Source organism: Falco punctatus (assembly GCF_963210335.1).
Source record: "Falco punctatus genome assembly, chromosome: 4".
In the NCBI taxonomy this organism is placed as follows: Eukaryota; Metazoa; Chordata; class Aves; order Falconiformes; family Falconidae; genus Falco; species Falco punctatus.
Genome location: NC_137583.1, coordinates 43167134 through 43189882, shown reverse-complemented (window position 1 = coordinate 43189882; position 22749 = coordinate 43167134). Strand labels below are relative to the sequence as shown.

Here is a 22749-nt window from a genome sequence, read left to right as displayed (position 1 = left end):
GTTACCAGCAGCCGGCCGAGGCGCCGTTCCCGGTCGTGGGGTTGCGGGGCCGCCCGGCGGGAGGTTCCTGCGCCGTTGTGCTCAGAGGCCTCGCCCCCGGCCGCCGCTGTCGGATGGGGCCGGGCTGCGCAGCTGTCGGGACGTTGCTATGGAGGGTTGTTCTGCCTTAACTTGGCCCATCAACCTCTGAGCAACCAGGTGGCCGCTGTCAGTCATACATAAGAATTAATGAAATAATAAATTAATCTTCCAAACCAAGGAAGTATGGACCAGCTTGTGACACTGACCTGGCCCTTACTGGCCACCGGCGCCCGCTGGCTGCCCCCCCACCCCCTGCCTGAGGGAGGCCTGGGCCCCTCGGTCGGTGAGCACGGGGAGCGCGGGGGAGCACAGCTGGCAGGCACGGGTGGCTGCTCCCCACGACCCCCCAGCACAAGCCGACAGGCAGCGCCCGGCTCACGGCCCCACCTGCAAAATGCAACTGCAGACCTGGATGGCCTGAAGAGGCCCCCTGAGGGTCCCCAGCTGGGACACTTACCGACACTCAGCAGGAACTCGGGGAACCGTACTTAGTCTTACGAGGAGGAAAATGTTTTGTCAAGACTTTTTACCATCTTTTCACCTTCCCTTCGTTTTCCCATTGCCTGTACGTGAAGCTCACCCCACTGCGACGATCAGAACAGGACAGCCACCGCCCGCAGCAGGAGCCGCCTGAGCAGCTGCTCCACAAGTAAAGCTCCGGCATTCAGAATAACCCCTTAAGTAGCGAGACCACCTTGCTTCGGAAAAATGCACACGGTGCATTCATGTCCTTTGAAGAAGTTGTCAGTTTTGCTCCTGGAGATGCATGTGACGTGTGTGACCCCAAGACAACAGTCCCTCGGTCACGGCTCCTTCCCGCAGGACGGTGGCTCACGCCCCAGGCAGGGCCCACCAGCTCCAGCGGGACGGTGACTCACAGCCACCGGTTCCAGTTTCAAAGCCCCCGGTGGTAACTCGGGCTGGAGGGACGGGCAGGCCGGGGTGGCAGCGGCAGAGCTGGGGGGGAACCGGCACTTCTGCTCACAAAGCCCCTATTGCTTTGGCTGACGGTGCTGTAAGAAGGGTATTTTTCTGACTTGAGCACAGTCAGGAGTCTCAAGTATTCCCATTTCTAACTGATTAGCCCTAATACTTGATTATTTTAACATATAAGTGTTTAAGTTGCTATTTAAGGCAATCTGACTTCGGAAACACAATACATAGAAAAGAGTATCTGGTAATATTTGGAAAGGTACCAGCACATCCTGGTGTTAAATCTTCTTCTTGAGAGAAAAACACTGCAAAGTTATCTTTTAATGAACACTCTCCACTTCAGCAACCACAAGCTTATTAGGAAAAACACTTGTGTGTGGGGGAGACACCACAAAAACTTCTGACTAACTGCCCACCTATGAAAAAAACCCTACAAAACAGATTCTTAAAATGCATTTAGTTATTTGAGGAATTCAGCCTCTGTTTTTCAGTCATTAATAAATAGACTATTGCTCATTTTCCTTTCCAGGTATTTTTACCTCAGGTAAATGCTCATCACCACTTGATACTTGTACAACTTCCGTACTTACTGCTCTGTAATTATCTTCTATGGGAAACCAATGAAAAAGAAATGTTGTGTGGAAGTGGATCCAAATGTTTAAGCAAATTCCAAAGTCTGGGGTGGGTGGAACTGGCCAGTAAGACATGTATGAGAAATGGACACTGTACCTTTGGTATGACAAATTTGGCTCTGCTTTAGACAGTACAGCCCTTCAGGTCTGTGCTTCTTTTCAAACATATGGATTAGATTCACTGATGTCAGCAGGGCTTTCCATGTTTTAAATCGAGGTATGTGTTCAAATATTTTTCTTTTGGGGCCAACAGATCATTTCCTGTGCCTGATACAGAACATTCCCCACAAAAAGTGCCAAAAAAAAAAAGGAAAAGTAAATCTCTTCCTCAGCACCCCTCTTCCTCTGAGCCAGCAAGGGCTCTTCGTGCAGGGTATGTGGGCAAAAAATAGGCTTTGTAGTGCCTGTGCCAGGCTGAACTCAGCAGCGAGCTCTGCCAGCACCCTTGCGATCCCTCATGCTCGAGCATAACTTTACCCTCCTGGGCAGCTGCTGAGAATTAGTTCTATCGGTTATTGTGAGGGGGAAGCTCCTTGTGTGCAGTGCGGGAGCGTCCACGCCGCCACTCTCACCCTGGCTGTGCACCCCAGCCCCGCGCCTGCCCACCACGTGTGGCCCCTCGGCACCCCACCGCCCCATAGCCAGCACCCCACCGCCCCGCGGGCAGCACGCACACCTCTATGGCAAACGTCACAAGAAGATAAACTGAACTTACAACGACCATTTATTTAAAATAACCTCTACTTTTCTTAGGTGGTGTGTAATGTCATGCTAGCTTCCTGAGATGTACGTATCACATACATTCCTGTAATGTGATGCATATATATACATGTATATTTATTTCCTCAGGTTGATAAAAGGTTAACGAGCTTTTTTCATAGTTATATATCTGGAGAAGAAGAAACAATTGAAATTGTCTTGCGTTCAACCTAGAAGAAATCTGTGCTGATTTAAGGACTCTTAGGATAGTGAAATATAGTGCCTAATTAAAGATAATTATTTATGTCCACAATTCTTGGCACAGAAGACAGGTCACAATGCAATTTTACAGCACTGGATTTCAGAAACATTTTTTTGCCAGGCAGGCCAGAAGGCTTGAAGGGAGAAGTTAGAAAAGTTATCTGAGAAGTTAGTCAACATTTTAAAGTGAAGGAAAATCGTCATCAGAGGAAGGTCTCCCCATCTTTTCTACTTTCTGTGTAAGATGAATACAGCCGAGGGGAGGAGCAAAGCCCGAGATAGTTACACCTTTTTATTATTTTTTTTTTCCGGTCAATTTGGATCACTAGACAATTGTAAGAGATGACTCCCAGAGTCTGCGTTTCAGTTCAGGCTTGTCTCCGCTGCTGCATTTCCCTGCAGCCACCAACTGATACACGTGAACCACTCTAAAGTAAAACTTTTATTTTGTTTTGCTCAGGGTAAGCTCACTGAAGGCAAACCTACAGACCATCCAGGCTAAGCCTTTGGCAAATTCCTCCGCACCACAACCAAATAGTCTCACTCACACCATGCCTAGACCTCAGGGTCCCAACATGCACGGCACCGCTCCAGGGGGGAAAGCACTGCTTCTCTGTGGGAAAAACAACGTGCCCCAGGACAGGACAGCTGGGGCTCAGGTGGGTCTCAGCCTGCAGGCAAGCTGGAACAGTCCTCAGAGCTCTGCAACATCTCTGCCGTGCCACAAGGCGCTGTGCAGCCCCGACGGCAGTGGAGGCCCTGGGGTGCTCAGAGCAGCTGGGGATGCTGGACAGCCTGGGCAGCTGCCCGAGCACAGCGCAGGAGGCATTTCTGGGGACGGCGCAGCTAGCCGGGTACTGTGACATGAAGAAGCGCTGCCCATTCCTGGGTCTGGCTCCCACCAGCACCAGCAAGGACACCTATTGGTCCCACTGCCTGCCAGGCTACTGCTGCCTCAGCTCCTGGAGGCCCAGTCTTCTTCACAAAGTGGTTTCGGTCCCTCCCAGCTCTGACAAGCAATTTAATCCCACTGGGCGGCTGCCTGCCATTGTGCCGGCGTTACGCTTTTCCCTGCACGCCCGTGACAGCACCCGTGACTGGCACCATGAGAACACGCTGCAGTTAAAGGGCTCTGAAGCCTCCCAGTACCGTGCTGCCAGGCTGAATGCTGATGCAATGAGACTGGTGCAAGATAAGGATCAACTGACTTACCAGATGCAAGGAGACAGTAGAAGAAACCTGAGGGAGAGGAACTCCAACATTGATTTCTGGAGATCTAAGCTCATCTATGAGCTAAAGTGTCTGCTGAAAGAGACCTAACATTGGAAACAGCAAAGAACCAGCCTGAACGTGCTGCACGTGAAATGCAAGGACCACTGGAGGTAGGTTTGACATAGTTATCTCATGGCTGTACTGTGGATGGGTAAAGGAAATGGCTTTTTCTCTGCGGAATACTGGTATGGCTTTTATCAAGACAGGTCTTGGTGAAACGTGACCCTCAGTAAGAAGTAAACCTGGCCACCATGGGCTTTATATATCAAAGTCAACAAAGGAACCTATCAAGACATTTCTATGCCGTCTTTTTCTTCCTTTCTGCTTGAGGCTGGAGGAGGCCGAGCCTCCCTCAGGCACTGGCTGGTCAGCTCAGCACACCACAGGAGAGCAGAAGGTGGCCCTGTAAGCTGCAGTATCCCAACATGCTTACCTAGCCCTGAATTTTCTGCTATTGCTTGATGAAAATAATATTTTCATTCGGGATAACACATCATTTGTGTTACATTTTGAAGTTCTCTGAAATCTTAAAGGCAAACTATTTGCAACAGAAAGAGCCACAGTAACGTAAGAGTCAATGAATGATGCTAGTAAAAACTCAAAACATGGAAAAACCAGAGTGTAAATTCTCTGATGAATGTCTGGAATACTGCTGATGGAAGCTTTGTCTACCATGTTTCTAGGCACGTATGAATAAAAAAACCAAAATTCTGTATTCAATAAGGACCTTTTTAGTTGTCTGTATCTGTACTGATTCAGAGTGGCAGGCTGAGGATGCTTTCTGTTCAGAGAACATTTTCCGCTGAAAGGCTGCGTGCCGGCTAATGCTGGTTCCTTTATTAGTCTGGTTCAAACAAGTGGACGAGATGTGGAGAGTAAAGTTTGCCTGCTGGGGCAGGTTAGCTGAATTCCCTGCGCAGTGACTGTAGTCATAGTATTCTATTGCATAGGTACAAAGCCGCCAAACTTTGGCATTGGCTGAGGGAGGATGAAGGGAGATGAGATTAAAGGATTTTGCTGTGGATCAGTGTAGAACAACACAGGTCTTTTAAACTACACAATTTACTGCAAAGCTTGGGCATGTTCAGGTGTAGGCCTTGCTGCACATTAGTAAGCAGGTAATCAAATGGCAGCTATGGTGGCAGCTAGTCCTTCAAAATCTGTATTAACAGGAAGGAGGAATGAGCCTCTAAGATGTATCAGCTGAGCACAATGAAACCACCTCCTGCTCTGTTCCACCCTCAACAGATGGCCATGGACGTGTCAGCTCAGTGGCACCTTCAGCAAGGTTTGTGGTTACACTCCACAACACAGTACGGAGCTTCTTGCAAATGTTTGTTTGCTTGCAGATAACCCTAGAATGCTTGTACCACCGTGAGAAGTGGAAGGGTATAGACTTAGTTCATGACAATGTGGAAAAGAACCTCATAAAGGTAAGATCAGACTTACTAGTTAATTTTTCAAACTGTGGAAATAACTAATATCCAACTAAATATTTGTCAGGGTAAAAATATTGCAATAATTTATTCCTTTCATTCATCTGGAAGACTGAGGGGGAGAAAAGAGGAAGAAATTTGGTAAAAAATATATATGTAGGGGATGGTTAATGTTCTATTAATTCTTCCTGGAGCAAAAAGGAATAGCCTAGCATCTTTGTGAGGTCTTTTTCAGTTCTATCTTCCCAGATCCTATAAAAAACAAGGTAGAAACATTTCTCAAAATTGGTCTCTGGGCCATAGTCTATAAAATCTCAGAAATTCTCAGGGCCTACAATATAAAATGCTGATTTACTGCCTTGCTATACATATAGTGCTACTGAACAAACAAAATGAGATGGATAGTAGTGATTGCTAAATCTTTTAAACAAAAAATATTAATCAAATAGCATTTTACTAACATATTTGAAAAAAATTATATTGGATGTGTATGAGAACAAAAATACTATGAAAGAACGTTACGGGACAATGGCATTGCTTCGCGCACTTTTCTGGATACAGAAGGATGTGCAGACCACTTGGATAACCAAGATGCTTGCTCAGAGCCTACAGCCCGCAATTTGATGTTTTAGAGTTTTAGCGAAGAATCATGGAGCTAATATAAATTAGCTTAAGTATTTCAGCACTTAATTAGGAATCAAATTCATAGTAGGATGAAATGCTGCTAAATGTTCCATATGGACAGATGAAAGAACTATTTTTTCAAAATGAAAAGTAAAGGCTACTTTGACTGATCTTACCAAGCAATACTCTGACTATGGAGCAAGCTAGGTAGTGACAAAAAGGACACCAAAGGCTCATTTTGCAGTAACGAGAAAGTCAGTTCCAAAAGCTGCTATCGCTCCTAAAAATACTGTACAAGTACAGAGACAGCACCTTTATTTTCAAATTTGGGGTGTCTTAATGACTTCCAAATAATTTAAAACACTTTATTCCCTGTTTTAAAACTCAGAAAACTGTACACAGTTAGGTAAGACGGTACGTTGGGCTAAACCAGAGTTTTTAAAAAGGAAAGGGGCTGGGACACCATAACATTCTTTGAGGAACCATAATTACAGTGTTTTCATAGTTTTCAGTGTGGTTGGTTTAAGTAGTTTTTATTTATTTTAAGCTGAGTGGAACCTGGCTTTGAATTTCTTTGACTAATATGTACCGTTTTGAAGAATACTACAATATACTTCCTTAGGGAGCCTGTTTCTGAAATCAGATATGGTTTCTACCTATTCCCCTACAAGTAAAATATTTGTATTGTTCTAGAAAAATATAAAGTAGTTAGAGAGGCTAGTTTAATGGATTAAGGTTCATGTTTCAAGTATCTTCACACTTAAGCCAAGCACAATTTGACTTTATGTTTATTAGAATGACTCCATCCAATAAAATCTACTAACATGTTTGATATAAAAAGCCATAAAAAACCAAGTCAAAAGACAGAACTTTGTATCACTGAGGAAGAGGGGGACCAAAACTCACCCTTTCTTGACCTGCATTGCATATAACATACACAGGACGGTTGCAACACCTAAAATGCAAAATAAAAAAGGTAAATTCACTAAAACAAATGATGTCTGATGATCACTGAAAATGCCCTCCCTTTCTTTCTGGGGCTTTCCTTCATGCCACACAGCAACTAGCAGTTGTCTTTCATCCTTGTGGTTGTCTGTCATCAAAATGACAAACATTATTAAAGCCGTGAGTTAAAGGCAGTTCTCTGGGGAATGCTTGCTAGAGGCTGGAAGGAATGGCTGGTACAGCAGCTCCCTCCAGCCACCTTACAGCACTAAGGCTTTCAAGCCACTGCAAATGCCAGCGAACTATGAACCGAAGCACTGTAGAAAGCTAATGAAAGCAATTAGCTGTTCATTTAGCACAACAGCATTAAAAGTGGTTCAGATTAAGGTAAGTCTTTCACCTTCACAGCATCAACAGAGATGTACATCATGCCCTGGAGCAGGATCTTTCTGAAAAAACTCAGCCCATTTTATTGATGAGAAGTGCTTTAACCTGAGGAACATATTGGACAGAATCAACTTCTACCATGGAGTAGAAAAAGCAGATGGGACGTGAGTGGCTATTGTAGCCTTCTCTTTCTGTGCTCCCTGCTGTAAGTGGGAGCCTGATTGTAGCACAACTCCTAGCCATATCTTGGAGAAGTGATGTAGAAAAAGAAGTGGCTTCTCTCTCCGTATGGCCCTGTTTTTCCTTGGCAGGAAAGCCTCCATCATCCTGACTTATTCTTGCCTCCTACCAGCTGCCGCTGTTGGAGGGCAGGCAGGAGCTGCCGGCTGCAGCACTGATGCGCAGTGAGCTGCGGTTCTCAGCGAGGATGGCCGCTTTCAGCCGTGTTGCAGCTGCCTCCTTGCCCTCAAGCTCCTTTGTGCAGATGTCTCCCTCTGGTTTTGATTTACACTATTCTGTGGGCTTCAGGTTCCAAACCCGCATCCAATCAAATCAAAATTCAGCTAAGGTGTGCAGCTAAGCACCACGTGGTAATGGCATGCAAGTGTACACCAAGAACTATATGTATTTCCTGTAAAAATAGCTTGAGTTATTTTGAAATTAGGCCATCAAGCTATACAGAGGTATGCATTAAGCAGCATGGTCAAAAAGGTTTGGTGCAGCTTTAGCATTACAGACCAAAGTAAAATTACTGAACTAAAACATCCCAACTGTATACAGTTTTAAAACTGTTTCTTAGTAGTGGCCTCATCAAGACCTGCATCCAACCCAAAAGCAGTAGCAGAAGGCAGCTTGCAACAGAGGGCAGTGTTTTTGTGCTAATGACTTGTTGGTTCCCTTATCGCTCTGTAGCGTAGCAGTATTTGAACGGGGAACGTACTTCAGAATCTCAAATGGTAACTACTCTGTCTTGTTGGAAGCAGAAAAAGTGTCAGTATTATTTGTTTACTTATGTTCTGCTTTTCATTAAAAGATCACCTCATTCACTACTGAAATGAGAGCATATCCGAAGGAAACTTGGCAGGCGTTCTGCTGACTCTAGTAACACTACATATTTTTAGGATTAGCAATGAATAAAATTATTCTTGTCAGCTCTAGTAAAAAGCAGGTTCATGTGGGTAAGTTTTACAGCCCTTTTGCTTTCTCACCAACCATTATCGAGAGAAATGCCATTTCTCATTAACATTTTCCTGAAACGATTTGGCAGACTGAGACATACCTGCAGCACTTGGGAGCAGAGCAGGTGTTTTCTGCCTCAATAGAGCCAGCAGGATAAATTACAGTCTGAAAAAGCAATGTTAAAGAACAGATGAAGTACTAAGTATTTCAGATAGTCAAGATGGAAATTTCCTAATGGGAAATTTAATTTTCTGATGAGAAAATGAATATAATCCATCAGACCATAGAGGCAAAAAAACCAACCCCAAAACCCAAATACTCTGCAGAAAGTACACTGAGATTGTCTGGATCAGTAGCTGTAAGCCATGTCAGCTTGGGTTTAGTACACTGATTTATGCACTTTACTATGGTATCAGGTTGGTTACCTGAAACTTTTCAGGGCAACTGCCTAAATAAATGTGTAGCACTAAGGAATTCCAAATAATTTGGGAAGAATAGTATATTAGTTTTGTCTTTTTGCATCGCTTAATATTTATGCTCAGTGTTCACTTAAAATCTAGAGTGAATGTGAAACTCAAAAAATAGTGACCTATCCCTGCAGAGTTTAACATACAGGCATAATTCTTTTAAAAAAAAGTTTGTTTCAGCTTTTCAATTTGATGAGTAAAATATCTGTGCCTTTTTGTAAAATATGCTAAATATTTCCAGGTGAAGAGGGACGTGATCTAGTAGGCTAAGCAACGCGTTACAGAAAGCGGTGAATTGAACTCCAAAGAGTAGCTTATGCTGCATCAGCAGTTTTCAAGCCAGGGGTTCAGGCTGCAAGTTTAGAGCCTTGCAGGCTCCTTCTTTGGAAAGATCTGAGTCTGGGATTTATGTTCATCTAATTATGATGATGATGACCATTTTTGATGTTTGGACATGCAACCAAGCATCCTAAACTTTGTTTACATACAGGGCATGGCAGCAGGAACATTCATGGGTGGCATTTTGCAGTGCAGGAGCCCTATATTTAATCTTTTTCTGTATATTCATAGGCTTTGCCATGGCAGAGCCATTTCTGTTTGTCTCATAGATATTACTAAATTTAACTGTAATAGCCCTGTAAGTTAAAGCAGATGTGTTAATTTTAACACATGGAGAAGTAAGAGGATGGAGATACTTATCTGAAGGACACAGCAGGACAGTGTTGGGGCAGAGAGAAAATTCCAGTTCTCCTTACTCCTGAGTCAGTGCCTTATCCATTTTCCTGCTATCATTCCTTCTGATGATGAAGGCTGCTAGAGGGTCAGAGCCACATGCTTTATTATGTGAGTTATACATATCTCATGAGGTAGGGCTGCTCCGACAGCAGACCAGAGCTGTCTGAAGAACTGTGTAACAATCCTTGTCCTTCGTTTTCTTACTCATTTTCCCCATACTAGGTTCTCTCATGTTCTCAAGTGGTTGGAGACACAAAGATCTGTTTCCCCAGGATAAACGATATTTTCCCTTTTTTGGGGGGATTTGGAATCCCAAATCACAAAAGTAGATGGTATTTAAATCTAATCTGATGGTGTGCAATGTACAGGAGATCATACTAAATAATGTAATAACCCATCAAAGCCGTAAGCACTCTGAAACCTGGCACAGAGAAATGAGTCACATCTCAGCTGAGATACAGCGGGTGTGAACTCAGACCATCACCTAGCCTGTTAACGGCAGGAAGGAGCTGTGTTGTTGACATTCATACCTGATCCTGAAAAACTATTTTTAAGCCTCTGTAAACAAAAACTATTTAAGAAAAGGCAATTATTTATACAGCAAAACATAAAACTAGTTACCTTGGAGTTGACACGTGGGCCACTAAGACCTTCAGTCGGCAGTTACAATGTTCATTTACACTTATCGATGATAATCCCTTGCCATGTTCTGATACAGAAACAGTACAGGAACTATTTTTTTTTTCAAACACTGAACTAACTTTGGGAAGTGTGTGAATAAAAAGGCCCACAAACAGCAGCACATTTATCTGTTTTAGAGGAAGAAGAAGTTTTTGCACTTTCATTTTTCAGCACCAAGAGCAGAGCCCTAAATTAACTGAAATTTACAAGTATTTACACAGAAAACGTCATTAGTACAGCTTTCACACCTAAGTTCCAAGTTTTCCTTTCCTTTTGATAAATACACTTGCATGTCTTCAGCCTTAATTTTGGCCTGGTTGTGGTCAGAAACAGCCTGATATTTTGGAGTGGGTCAGACTGAACTTTTCAAACATTTATTCTGCCTTTACATTATACAAAGCAGAAATGGCACTGGAGGAGACAGACCTGTGTTAATCTCTATCTGTATTACCTTTTCAGTAAGCTTTCACTGAAGTAAGTGATGCGTTGGAACTGTGTTAGTTGAATTGTGGAACATACAGTCTGAAACTACCAAGAGGTGCTGCCCATGTACTGACAGGTAACATCTCAGGCTAGCAAGGCTCACTGTCATACTTCCCTGTGACTTCAGTCAGAGTTCAGTAAGTGCTTCCATTAAGATTCTTTCTCTTTTAGAGGAGCCTCATGTTCACTCATTTATTGTTTTTCAATGCACATTTGGAAACAATAGAGTTTTCCTGCCGTTCTATTTGTCATAAGTAATACAGGACATTTTCAGTTTATTTTTAGGGACTCTTAGGAAAGTGCAAACTAACTAGCTAATTATGTGTTAAGTCACAGTACATAAATTAATGTCCCTGCCTGTAGAGCATCAAAAATGTTGAATGTAGTTTTTTGTGTGTTTTGGACTGTGCATGATCTAGCATACTACAGCACTTTATCCCTGAAATGGCTATCCGTCTAAGTTTCTCATGGATTTAGATCCACGAGAATATTTTCTTCACATCCTCTATTAACCTTTTCTAATGCTTTCAAAGGTAGCACAAGCTGCACATATGGAATCACAAAGTGCCTTGTAAGATAACAACGTACAAGCAGGACTTTGTCATGGAGTCCAGCTGAGACTATGACATAACTCTTGACAACTGGTACATAATGGAAAACCCCGTATTTATGTCCATATACTGTTACACCGTAAAATAGCAATAATTTTCTGGAATGTCTGGAAAAACTCGAGTAATCATATTTGTTGAAGGAATAATTAGTTTGATGGTACACATGGCTGAAAAAAGTATCAAATAAGATTGCACTCTGAATTAATGATGCTGTTACTGCTAAGTTACTAGTTAGCATATGCATAGCAGAGATTCTTTACTCATCACAAACTCCATAGTAATGTAGTTATACCAGAATGACAAAACACTAGAGAAGAAGAAAACTATATATGCTGGTGAGGAGTAATTCAGGCTGGTCAGTGTTGTTGAAGGAAAATACAATAGGTTTACTGAGCAAAAACATTTCTGGTTAAAATGTGGATGAACTTATATGGTAGAAATCCTGTTAATTCTCTTGCTCATGCCCATACCTCGAAAGGACAAGAGGAAGGAGAAGGCAAGCGAGGGCAGAAGTGAGGAGTGAGGGCTCGTTTAACAGTTATCTATAGGTAAGCATAAGAGTGCTGTTTCTTCTTTGTCTAGGCTTGCAGTATAGTCTGTAATAATCAGGGAAAAAATATTGCTAGGGTATGCTTTACTAAGACAGCTAATGGCTGTCTCTTAAATTCTACCACACTTCTGTTCTTCCATTGGGATGTGATTATAGTCAAATGCAGCTACTACAGCTCCTGTTCCCTTCACATCCAATAGTGATTAGACAATCGGTGCCACAATTGCTTTTTTTGTGTTTTAAAAAAATCAATCTTTCAAAGACTGTTTTTGCCCTGACTTCTCAAGCAATAAATGCCACTCTGAGACATCCTTCCTTCTGCCTAATTATTTCCCTAGCTAAGCAGGCTAGCTCCATAAAACGAGGAATATGAGCCTAGAAAAGATTTTCTATCTTGGAACCAGGAAAAGCTATTAATTTAACAAGGTCTGGAGCCCATTTTGTAATGAAAAATACTTTTCTGATTTGTGAAACAGCAAAATCTTCTCCAGACGAAAAATGAAACAACCTACAGGGAACCTCTGAAACCATTTGTTTGTAAAATCAGTACCCCGAAAAAGGAAAGAATCAAAAAATACATAACAGAATAAATAGTGTGAATATGGTGACGATCTAAGAGTGATCGTATGTTGAAATGGCAGATTTATATCACTTGCACATGAAAGATCAGCTAGTTAAAAATTACAAACAAAATGCCTATTGCCTCAGCTCTTCAGAAACATAGAGGACCAGCTGGAACAGTTTGTCTTACATTGTAGACTTCATCTATTGGCCCTGGAAAAATTTAGTTTTCCTTTGGAACGAAGCTTTTTGTAAAAACTCATCTAATTAGATTTAAACCTCTGGGATCAGTACACTATACTAGTGTCTGTCAGTGATATTGTGGTGGTGATTATGCTGTGTGGTATGGTTAGCACTTGTCACCTACGTACTCAAAATGTTTCTATTGACCTGAATATTTTTGTATTTAGTTTATATTGCCTATATGTATAATGGCTTTATGGCCACATGTTTACAGTCCTAAATTTCTGTGCAAGAATGTCATTGCTTCAAACCTGCTAAAGGAAGTGCACTACCAAAAGGAATATGGCCATTGCTCTGGTAATCATCTATTAGAATATTGTTGTGTTGCTGTACTGAAATGGTAAAGGCCCTTTCTTTTCCTGCCTTTCTTCCCTCTGCTTTATGACAGTATTATATCACTTGTGAGATTGCGAGTAGAGTGCTATTCATTTATCATTTGGAAAACAATAAACAGGAATAAAAAGACAAGAATTAACAAGATTTAGTTAGTTCTGAATTTACCCAGGCAAGCTAAAATTCCATTGCCAGTTTGCTATACTAGTTACTTCTAAAGAGCTAAGATTTTCCCCTTAGTAGGCATTTGTGCATATTGCATCATATACCTCCTTTCCTGGGTGCTGTTGTCTGCAGGAGCCCTTCACAGGACTGCTGTTCGAGAGGATGTTGCTGAGTAGATATTCTAGTTCAACAGTAGTTGATAACAGTTATGTTATCAAAGGCTCTGTCTGAACAATCTAAAGCAGTCCTTCCAGCACCTCCTTCTCCTCCTAAGTACCACTGAATTTGTATTCTCATTAAAAAAAAAAAAAAAAAAAAAAAAGTAAAGAAAGCCAGTGATCCATTATTATTCTGTTTAGTTTCATTTCAGGATATTGTCTTCCTCGATGTCTAGAAAAGTGTGTTCTATATACCAAAAGATACATGGAATGTGAAGAAGTAAAACCAGGATACCTTCTACGGGGCATTACGGCAGTTTTGCCAAGTCCTTCTCCATCAATGACATCATGTCTCCATTCAGGCTACGAACTGTACAGGTCTGAGCAGTAACTGCACATCAGTCTTTTTATAAGCATTTTGTCTGCCTCTGGTACTGCTGGTGGACTTGTACCTCAGTTTCTAACATATTCCTGCACCATTTACCTTGAGTTACTGAAATACAACTGAATAACAGACTCCAATAATTTTCCTGTTGTAACTGATTGAGGATCTGTCACAGAATTTAACCTAGATTCACACTATAGAGTCTTCACACATCATATTTAGAAGCCCATGAACAAAATACAGTCTTCAGAAAAAAACATCAGCTATACACACTTTCCAAGCCAGGTAAACCAAGAGATACACCTAAGGGCTTTTCCTGGTAGGCATTTGAAAAAGTAAAACAGTCCAAGCAAGACCAAATGCTTTTAATTTCTAGTCATCAGACAACACACATGATGAAAACATGCATACAGTATCATTTTTTTGTTACCTGTCCTATCACATTTTTTACTATAAACCTAAACAATTTGCATTTAGTTAGAGGAATGGTTTAGCAACTTACAGATGTCTTGGGGCAGATCAGATGTATTTTTTACTCTTTATTCTATTCGGTGTTTGGTCTGAATCCCAATACTGAACAGGCTTCAAATTCAGATCAAGTAACCAAGTCAGCAGAACAGAAGTCTCCAAAGAGCACTAGTTGCCAGTGATTCTCACTTGCTTTTCTGCACTCTCAGTCCAGCTGCTGTCTGCTCTCAGTGTTACTTCATTGATGCATTCAGGAAAATGTCTTGAGTTCCCTTTACTTCAGATTTTCATTGTCTGCTATTTGGCTTTTCCTGCCTGCCACTTCTTTTGGGGAAGCTGGCTGGTGAGGCTGTCAACCCTAAGTCTATCAGAAGTCAGGGAAGTGATTTGCATGGGGGAATAGTAAAAAAGGATTAAATTGCTTTTGTATAATTTGAACAGGAAACTATCAAATGCAGAAGGGAAACACTGTTCTTAAAAACCTCTTTTATATGTGTCCTTGTCCAGTTCACTGTACAACTTCTATGTAAAATTATTCCTGGCTCACTTCTGCTTGATTTTCTTCTAGACAAGTAAGACAATTTGCCACCTTTACAGTGGCAATCAGACTGAGTATGTGGGAGCAAGAGTGTGGTATAGAGCATTTCCTCCTGCAAGTCCAAAGCCCAAAAGCCATCACAGCTGCAAGAATGATTAAAGGACTAGAAAGCAAGTAATTGATAAAGTTCCTCAACTATCTCTTTAGCAGGCAGAAAAAGGTGATGTTAGCAGCACTAAATGACACTGCTTTGTTTAGCTTATTCAAATAACAGTTGGGGTAGGGGCAGAGAACTTGCTAAATCTGCAAGTATCTATACAGAAGAAAGAAGAATCATAATAAAAGACTTTTTGCTTAAGCAGACAAAACGAAAAGAAGAATCAGTGGCCACTTATTTTTCAGAGCAAAGGAATTCATCACTGCAACAGCTTACCACAGATAGATGGCTTCGTTAGCACCAGGGACTCAAAATCAAGGTCATGGTCCTCCCTGAAAGCTCTGATCTCTCTGCAGGCACTGGCTTATCAAGAGGAATTTCTACACGATAGACCAGTGACCTGCAGGCTGTGCAGACTTAATGCATAACTATGACTTCTTTCTGACCGTAAGATTGAAAATGTCCCATTTCTATTTCTGTCCCAACTGCAGAAGTCTAGGACTAATTTACCTTACTTGATTCTGGGATTAATCTTAGTCATAACAATGTAAGGCTGATCCAGAATTTGGATAGCAGAACCCTGGAAACATGAGATGCTGGAGGCAGAAGCCCAGAAAGCCTAGCTAGGTATTTGGCAAAGGTTAGATCACAAACCAAAGAAGGTATTACAGCTCCTCTATGTTTCATCATCGCTGGTGCTTGCAGAGCATGTGGTTGGTTGGGGAAGCAAATACTCTGCAAGAGTCTAATGACATAAAATGTAGCGTACGCAATTCGGTGTAGAAGAGGATGGTATGTTGTCTTCAGCATGCCTCAAGAAACACTTAGTTTGGTAAATGTATTTTCTATCTGGTGTAAAAGTACACAAATCTTTAGGAAAAGAAAGAAAACCTTTTAATCATGGTGCCAGCCCCTCACTAATATGTTTGCATCTCTTTTCCATAAAGTTTAATATTAACATAAATAGTTACCTTGGCTTCAGTCTCCTGGAAATGACCAATAGGGCAGGATGTTTACGCACATTACCTCTGGGAATTGGTCAGAGCAGACAGCAAGTGACATGTTTACATAGTCCAGTATTTATACCATACCTAAATAGCAGATTATTCCTGCCAGCTCCAACACCTGTACTGTGTTCAGAAGCATTTCTATGTCCAGAGGCAGAGTAGCCAACACCACCCTTCCTCCAAGCTTACTATTCCACTACCCAGGAGCACAGGGATCAGAAAGATGCTAGAAAAACAGATACAGGTTAAGTAAACCCATGAAAAAGTAACCGCCTACTCGAATAATACAGTAGCCATGATTCTGAGTATTTTCACTCAGTTCACTGAGAATGCATGCTTTTAGAAACAGCTCTGTTGTTTTTTCAAGGGTGTTTTTTTTTTTTTTTATTGGTTTGTTTGTTTTTTACCACAGGGGTATGAAAAGTCAGTGTGTTACACCATTATATGACAGAAATTAACTCTCACTTTCTTTTTCGCCTGGTATATTTTTATTCTATACCTGAAAAGCCTACAGTATTTTGTTTTAGTAAGTTACTCCATCTCTTAAATAAGTTACCCCCTCAGAGTCTCCATCCTTTCCACATTATTTATTACATTTAAATTTGCTTATAAATTTAAGAAAAAAACTTTCCTGTCTTAGCAACTATCGAGCATGTTTATTTGGTGGTAGAATTGAATAGATTTTATTTTTGCATAACTTTCTCCTAATTCAAGGTGATGAACCTACTTATTTTTAACAAGCGTAAAAAATAGAGCAAAAGCCAGGAAAACCTCAGTGGCAATGAAACCACAAAATGCCTACCAGCCTCTGAAATAGTTTTCAAATTTCTTATCCCAGAAGTTCTGCAAGGAGCCCTCCTATGGCTGTTGAAAAGGACACAACCTGTTCCTCTGAACAGAAACACAAAGAAATACTAAAATGTGATGGGAAGCACCCTGCAAGAAGCACGTAGGAGAGGTGTAGCAGTGTTGTGAGCTGCAGGAAGGAGACGAGTATAGCAGAGGGAGAACTTTCCTCGTGGCACTTGCCACACAAAGGCTTTCATCTCAGACCCCAATGTACCCTCAGCATAACCTTTACATGTATTTTTGTTGATCGCTTTTCCCCCTTCCTCTTTTTACGCCTTAAAATCTCAGTTATTTACAGTTTTTCATGCCTATTCATGGTGGCTGGGTATACAGCTAATCTTATCATTTAATATTGGAATCTGAGAGTAAAGTTTTCAGATGAAGGGTGACTCAGAAGTGGTTGGGAAGGTGTGTGCTGGTGGTGTAGGCAGCTCAAACTTGCCTGGAAAAACCTGTTTGAAGGAGGAAATAGTTTTTTAAGTGAGGAATAGACTGTTGCCTACAAACCAAGAGAAACTACAGATGAAAGTTAAGGCACTCACTTGAAGACAAAGCCAGATTTCTCTCTCCTAAAATTGTTGCTTAATCTCACGAAATCATAAAGACTTGCCTAGCCTACATCAGAGCACAAACTATGGGCGAGTGGAGAAACCCGTAGGAGAAGCCTGCCTCCTCAGCACGTGCCAGGCAGCAATGCTCCACTTCATGGATTAGCCTCAGGGGAACATGAAATGGGGAGGGCTAGAGTTCCCCTAATTGAGTGACAGCCATTGCACATGAGGATGTATTCAGGCTGTCGTGAATTCAACTGTCTTTATTTGCAAAGTAACAGAAATCTCTCCTCACACTGAGGGACACATAGCTGCTAAATAAAGACAGCCTGGATTGAATGGATGTGAGACTTTGCTGGAATCAATACAGAAGATGACTTCCTTCTGCCACAACATTTATATGTGAAGAACTGAGGTGGTTGCTACCATTACTGCTCCCTCCCCTGCACTCAGGCAATTCATATAGGCTTGGCAGAGCAAACAGGGTTTGGTTCAAAGCAGCAGTGCTCAAATGTATTTATAAAAAACTGTTCCGTATTCTCAGAAAGGGCTGTCTTGAAGGAAATGGAGATGGACACATGTAGAAGCTTTTTTAGAAAAGAAGCATTTTTAGGCTGCAAAGAGTCACGAGACAAACGTATTGCATTGACTCTAAAGTCAGGGCAAATTTAGCTTGCCATGACTGGCTTGAGATTTCATTAGTAACTGGAAAGAATCTCATTCCTGACAAGAATCATTGTTATAGAACAGCTGCATGAGACATAGCTGTTTCTCTCTGGCACTGCCTCCTTCCAGAGACATCTCTCTATTAAAGGGATTTATACCCTTCTCTCGAGGTACCTTTAGACAAAACAGAGCATGCACAAGGCTTAAACTGCCTGTTTTACTGTTACTTTGACCAGGTTTAGCAAGAACACATTAATAACTTAGCATTTTATTTTGTTCTCCTAAATGATGATGCACTCTAAAATTGCTGGTTCTGCAGCATCTGAAAGCATGATACAGTGTAAAATGGATGAGAAATATGACAGAACTCTGAGACTTATTCTCATTCTTAATAGTTAAAAGTGTAGCAAAGAGTTAAGCGTTTTCCTGTGTATAGCTATGGCTTCCTCTTATTTTGGAAATATTTTAGAAAATCCAGGCCAAGTTAAATGATCCTATGGTTTTCTTCCCCTTTAATTTTAATAAAGCTGTTTTAAAGTAAACATAGTGTATATTTCTAGGACCAGTGGAAGAGATAAATAGAAACTGATTGCATATAAATGTGAAATTGATTGGATTATTTTCAGAAATTAAAGTAAAAAAATGCCTATTGGAATTCAGTAGAAGGAGGATTTTTAAGGTTGTAAATTGTTATACTGACCAAATGAAAGGCCCAGGGTCCCTGGGTCCTTCGTTTCGATCTATGCTGAATAGGCCAATCTGTGTAAGGACACAGATTAAATGTCCAGATGTATATTTAAAGCCTTCTTTGTTTTAGAAGTATGGTATTTACATTCTGATAGTTTCCTTTTTTCTGTGAAAATGTCATGTTTACGACAATTACAAAGAGAATATCGGGGATTGTACAGATATCCTTTAGCACACATAGAGCATATAATATACTTTAGCTTCCAGATCTGCTGACTGTATTTATGCCAGCCCTATTGTCATTGTTATGAAGCTTTATAAGTAAAAACTTAAAATATTCCCAAATCCAGACAATCTCCCCACTCCCGATACGCTTGATGAATGCATTGGTTTGAAGATATTTTCTCTAGGCACAAACTAAACTGGTCCTTCGCACTATGAAACTGTCATCCCGTATGAGTGTACACAACAAATGCACAGAAGTTACTGCTCAGAATGATTCTAACTCTTCTTCAATACAGTTAAACTAGCTGAATGCATTACCTGCTGATATCACATTCTGTTGAGGAATGTGGTCTTTTTTCTTTTAAATGTGCTATTCTTCTTAAGAGATTCCTTGACTGTTCCACACCACCACCTGATTAAAAACAAAACAAAAGTTGGTACATCATAAAGCAGTGACCTGCAATTAAGCTTCAAAAACCCCAAACAAACCCTAAAAACAAGAGCAAGGGACATGGTAATCTCTATCAAGAATTTGGCTACAACATGTCAGTAAAAACCGTCAGGTCGAAATTAATTTCAGATTCTAGATCTAGGTTATACTTGTAAATCCAAAGATTGCAAGATATCATAGTTTAACTTTGAAATAATGTGGTCATATACCCTAAAAATAATTGTGAAATCAGTCACAATTACACTATTCAACTAAGTATGAGAACCTCAACAAATGTAACTTTTACAAAATAATTTGGATGAAATATGGAAACATGGATGAAAAAAGTTTAAAAACCTGACAGGCAAAATATAGAAGAATTTTACAAAATGAGGAGGCACAAGAGTGTTCCTCCCACCATATCACCTGACTGCTGCTTTTTGCATTTGGATACTAAACACTAAGAAAACCTTGGAAACAATAAAGAAACAAGGATAGCTGTCAGACTGTAACATTTTGAAAATGCTTATGTTGTACATAAGGCTACCCTGATTACATGATGAAACATGTGACTTCAGCAGCTTTTTCTCTGTCTAACTGTATTCAGCCTATAAAAATCACAGCCTTGGTGAAGTGAGAGAACAGCAGGACCGCAGTTTTCTACAAGCTCTCAAGAATGCTGCAGCACAAAACTTCACTCATGTCCTGGAAGGGAAAGTTTCCGCATGGGCAGCTGCCTGAGCCAATGCCTCACCACGCACTCTTAGGAATATGTTGCTCAGCATTTGTTGTTTTTGCTTCCTGCCTTTGGAGGTCATCCAGAAATGACGCAGACTGGTGCAACACTATCTGGTGATCCTCCCCACCAATCCGTTTACGTATAGCAGATTATCTAAATCATTTTATCCAATGCGTGGCCAGAACGAGTAATTGAAAACTGTTTGTGCAAAGCTTCTGCGATGTATTGGAGGTGGTTCCCCTGAGGCCATTTTTCTTTGTATGTCTTAAATGACAGTGCTTAAAAAAAGATAAAAAAAGTAAGAAATAATTTGAGAACACACAATGAACCTAAGCCACATCCACTTACATGCAGCCAAGCAAGGCTTAAAGATGGACACATAGTTTTATGTTTGAATTTTGAATTCACAGGCAGGTTTAAACAATATTTTTCTTCAGCAAATGAATGAGGGGTTTGCTCAGTAGCACTAATCAGTTGCCTTGGTTGTGCATAATGTAATTGCAGATCACTGCTACCTTTATAAGCAGGACACCAGAGCACCTAGTGAAATCACGTGGCACGAGAGTGTAGTTACTACTGCACGTTGTGCTGACACAAAGTGTTATAAGGGTCGGACACACAACTCAGTTTTCAGTGACTTTTAGATGAAAGCTCTCTTTTAAAGCTAACAAACCACTATATTCTCAACAAAGAGAAACAATTTCTATTCAGACTTCAGAGCTTGCCCTTTTCAAACATTAACATTGTGTGAATTTGTGGGCTGTGCAAGCTCTAAATACTTGAGTCGCTTCCAGATATAAGACTACTATTGCCCTATGACAGTTATATGCCATTCTGTATGGAAATGACTTTGTATTCTGAAAAGAGAGAACAATATAGTCTCTCGCTTCTGTGTCACTAAAGGAAGACCTATGTTTGCTATGTGTACAGTGGGCAATGAGGCCCAGCCAGGTGCTGTCTGATAACACAGCACAGTAAGTGCTGTGAAGGAACGGAAACAAACCTCAGGCTTGATGATTACCAACATTCATGTACTTGAAATGTTACTACTGAATTTGAAATACATGGGTTTGTGGTCTGGTGATTGTACTTGCACCATGGCCACATGTAAATGTGTCAGAAGAGGATTTGAGAAAAGCATGGGTTCAGAAAACCACTCTTCTGCAGTTCTCTCCGCTAGCTGAGCTCAATGAAAATGGCCTTCCCAAGAGACTGAGAACAGTTTACACATGGACAACCTGCTCAGTACTCTCTGTACTAGAATCAGCTTTTTTCTTCTGCATCTTAAAAATACATCTGATATATAATTTATTTTTTCATGCAAGCTGAATGGAAGAGTAAAAGGCACCCAACCATTACAGAAGCATTGTCATATAGTAATGGAACGGCCAAAGTTAGCCATAGGCAACCCTTATATGATAAAGATTTGTGGCAGAGGAGTGGCACTTATCTGAAATACTGAAGACTACTGAATTTCTTTCCCTGGTTCTCTTACAGATTTGTGTCATGCTTCTAGAGTCTGCGGCAGTATGTTTCTGTGCACATGCTGTGTTCTCTTTGATGGCTTCCTGCTTTTCTTCCAAGTGTGGAATAAACACAAGATACCTACACCACTTACAAAGAAAGAGGGCAGGAAAAAATTTCTTGCAGAAAATTTCTTCTTCTTCTCTAACCTGATTAGAACAAACAACACTAGTAAGTATAAGAGAGCTTGTAACCTAACTCCACTCACTGAATAAATTAGATTGTTTTCATCCATATTTTCACAGGACAGAAAGCATCAGCACAGTGGCTACATCACATACACATTACATACATACATAACCATAACATAAGTGCATTTGTGAACTGCAGCATTGCTCTGGGGAGCTGGTTTCATAGTCATGGTTCACTTCTAACTACGTGCTCTGGGCTACTTTAATTGCACTGTTTCATTGATAGATTTGCTCCACAAAGGTGAATCACCATTTTCGACTGCTGGCCATAAGAGAAAGTGTTACTACCAATAAAGCTTAAAGTCTGAATCACAAAGGTCCTACTGAGAATCTGAACTGAGAGTGGAAGTCCTCTATTCCAGTATAAGTAGAAAACAAATACCCCCCTCAATCTTTTTTGAAACGGAGACATAACTTTGCCCTGTTCTTACTGGGCTGAGATACATGCTGCTTTGTTTCATTGTTTTTACTTTGAAGTACACTTTTCATTAAAAAGAAATAAATCTGAGTACAACTTGCTCCACGTTGTAAGTAGAATTAATGCAAGAGGCCATCATCCTCACACTACCCCACTGAACTGTATCACAGTGCATTTGCTCACTCGCACGCAGAAAGGCGTAGTATGGGAAACACCACTGTAGTGACAGAAGCTGTAACATAAACACAGGAAAGGAGGACCCTGCTAAGCAGCGGGTGACCTCTAAAAGCACTGTGTACTCTTTGCCTCACAGCCTTGGTATGTCCCCACAGGTTGACGTTTTTAGTTAGCAATAAAGGTGAACAGTGGGAGCAAAGGATAGGACTGACAGGCTTGTAAAACTCCCTGACATACATCCCTTAATCACCAGTGGCCTGCCTAGGATCGGACCTCACCTTTGTCATGTACAGATGAACAC

At 41.1% G+C, this 22749-nt stretch overlaps 1 protein-coding gene across 1 annotated transcript in view; it reads left to right on the top strand.

The window, feature by feature from the left end:
• The first annotated feature begins 16 nt into the window (after positions 1-16).
• The window catches only part of TEKT5 (tektin 5), a 33238-nt gene continuing 10505 nt past the window's right edge, over positions 17-22749 (top strand). The window contains 5 exon segments of the mRNA XM_080387018.1: positions 17-3921; positions 3924-3988; positions 5228-5355; positions 7292-7331; positions 7337-7434. Coding sequence (XP_080243144.1) covers positions 3390-3921; positions 3924-3988; positions 5228-5355; positions 7292-7331; positions 7337-7434 — 863 coding nt within the window. The 5' untranslated portion in view covers positions 17-3389.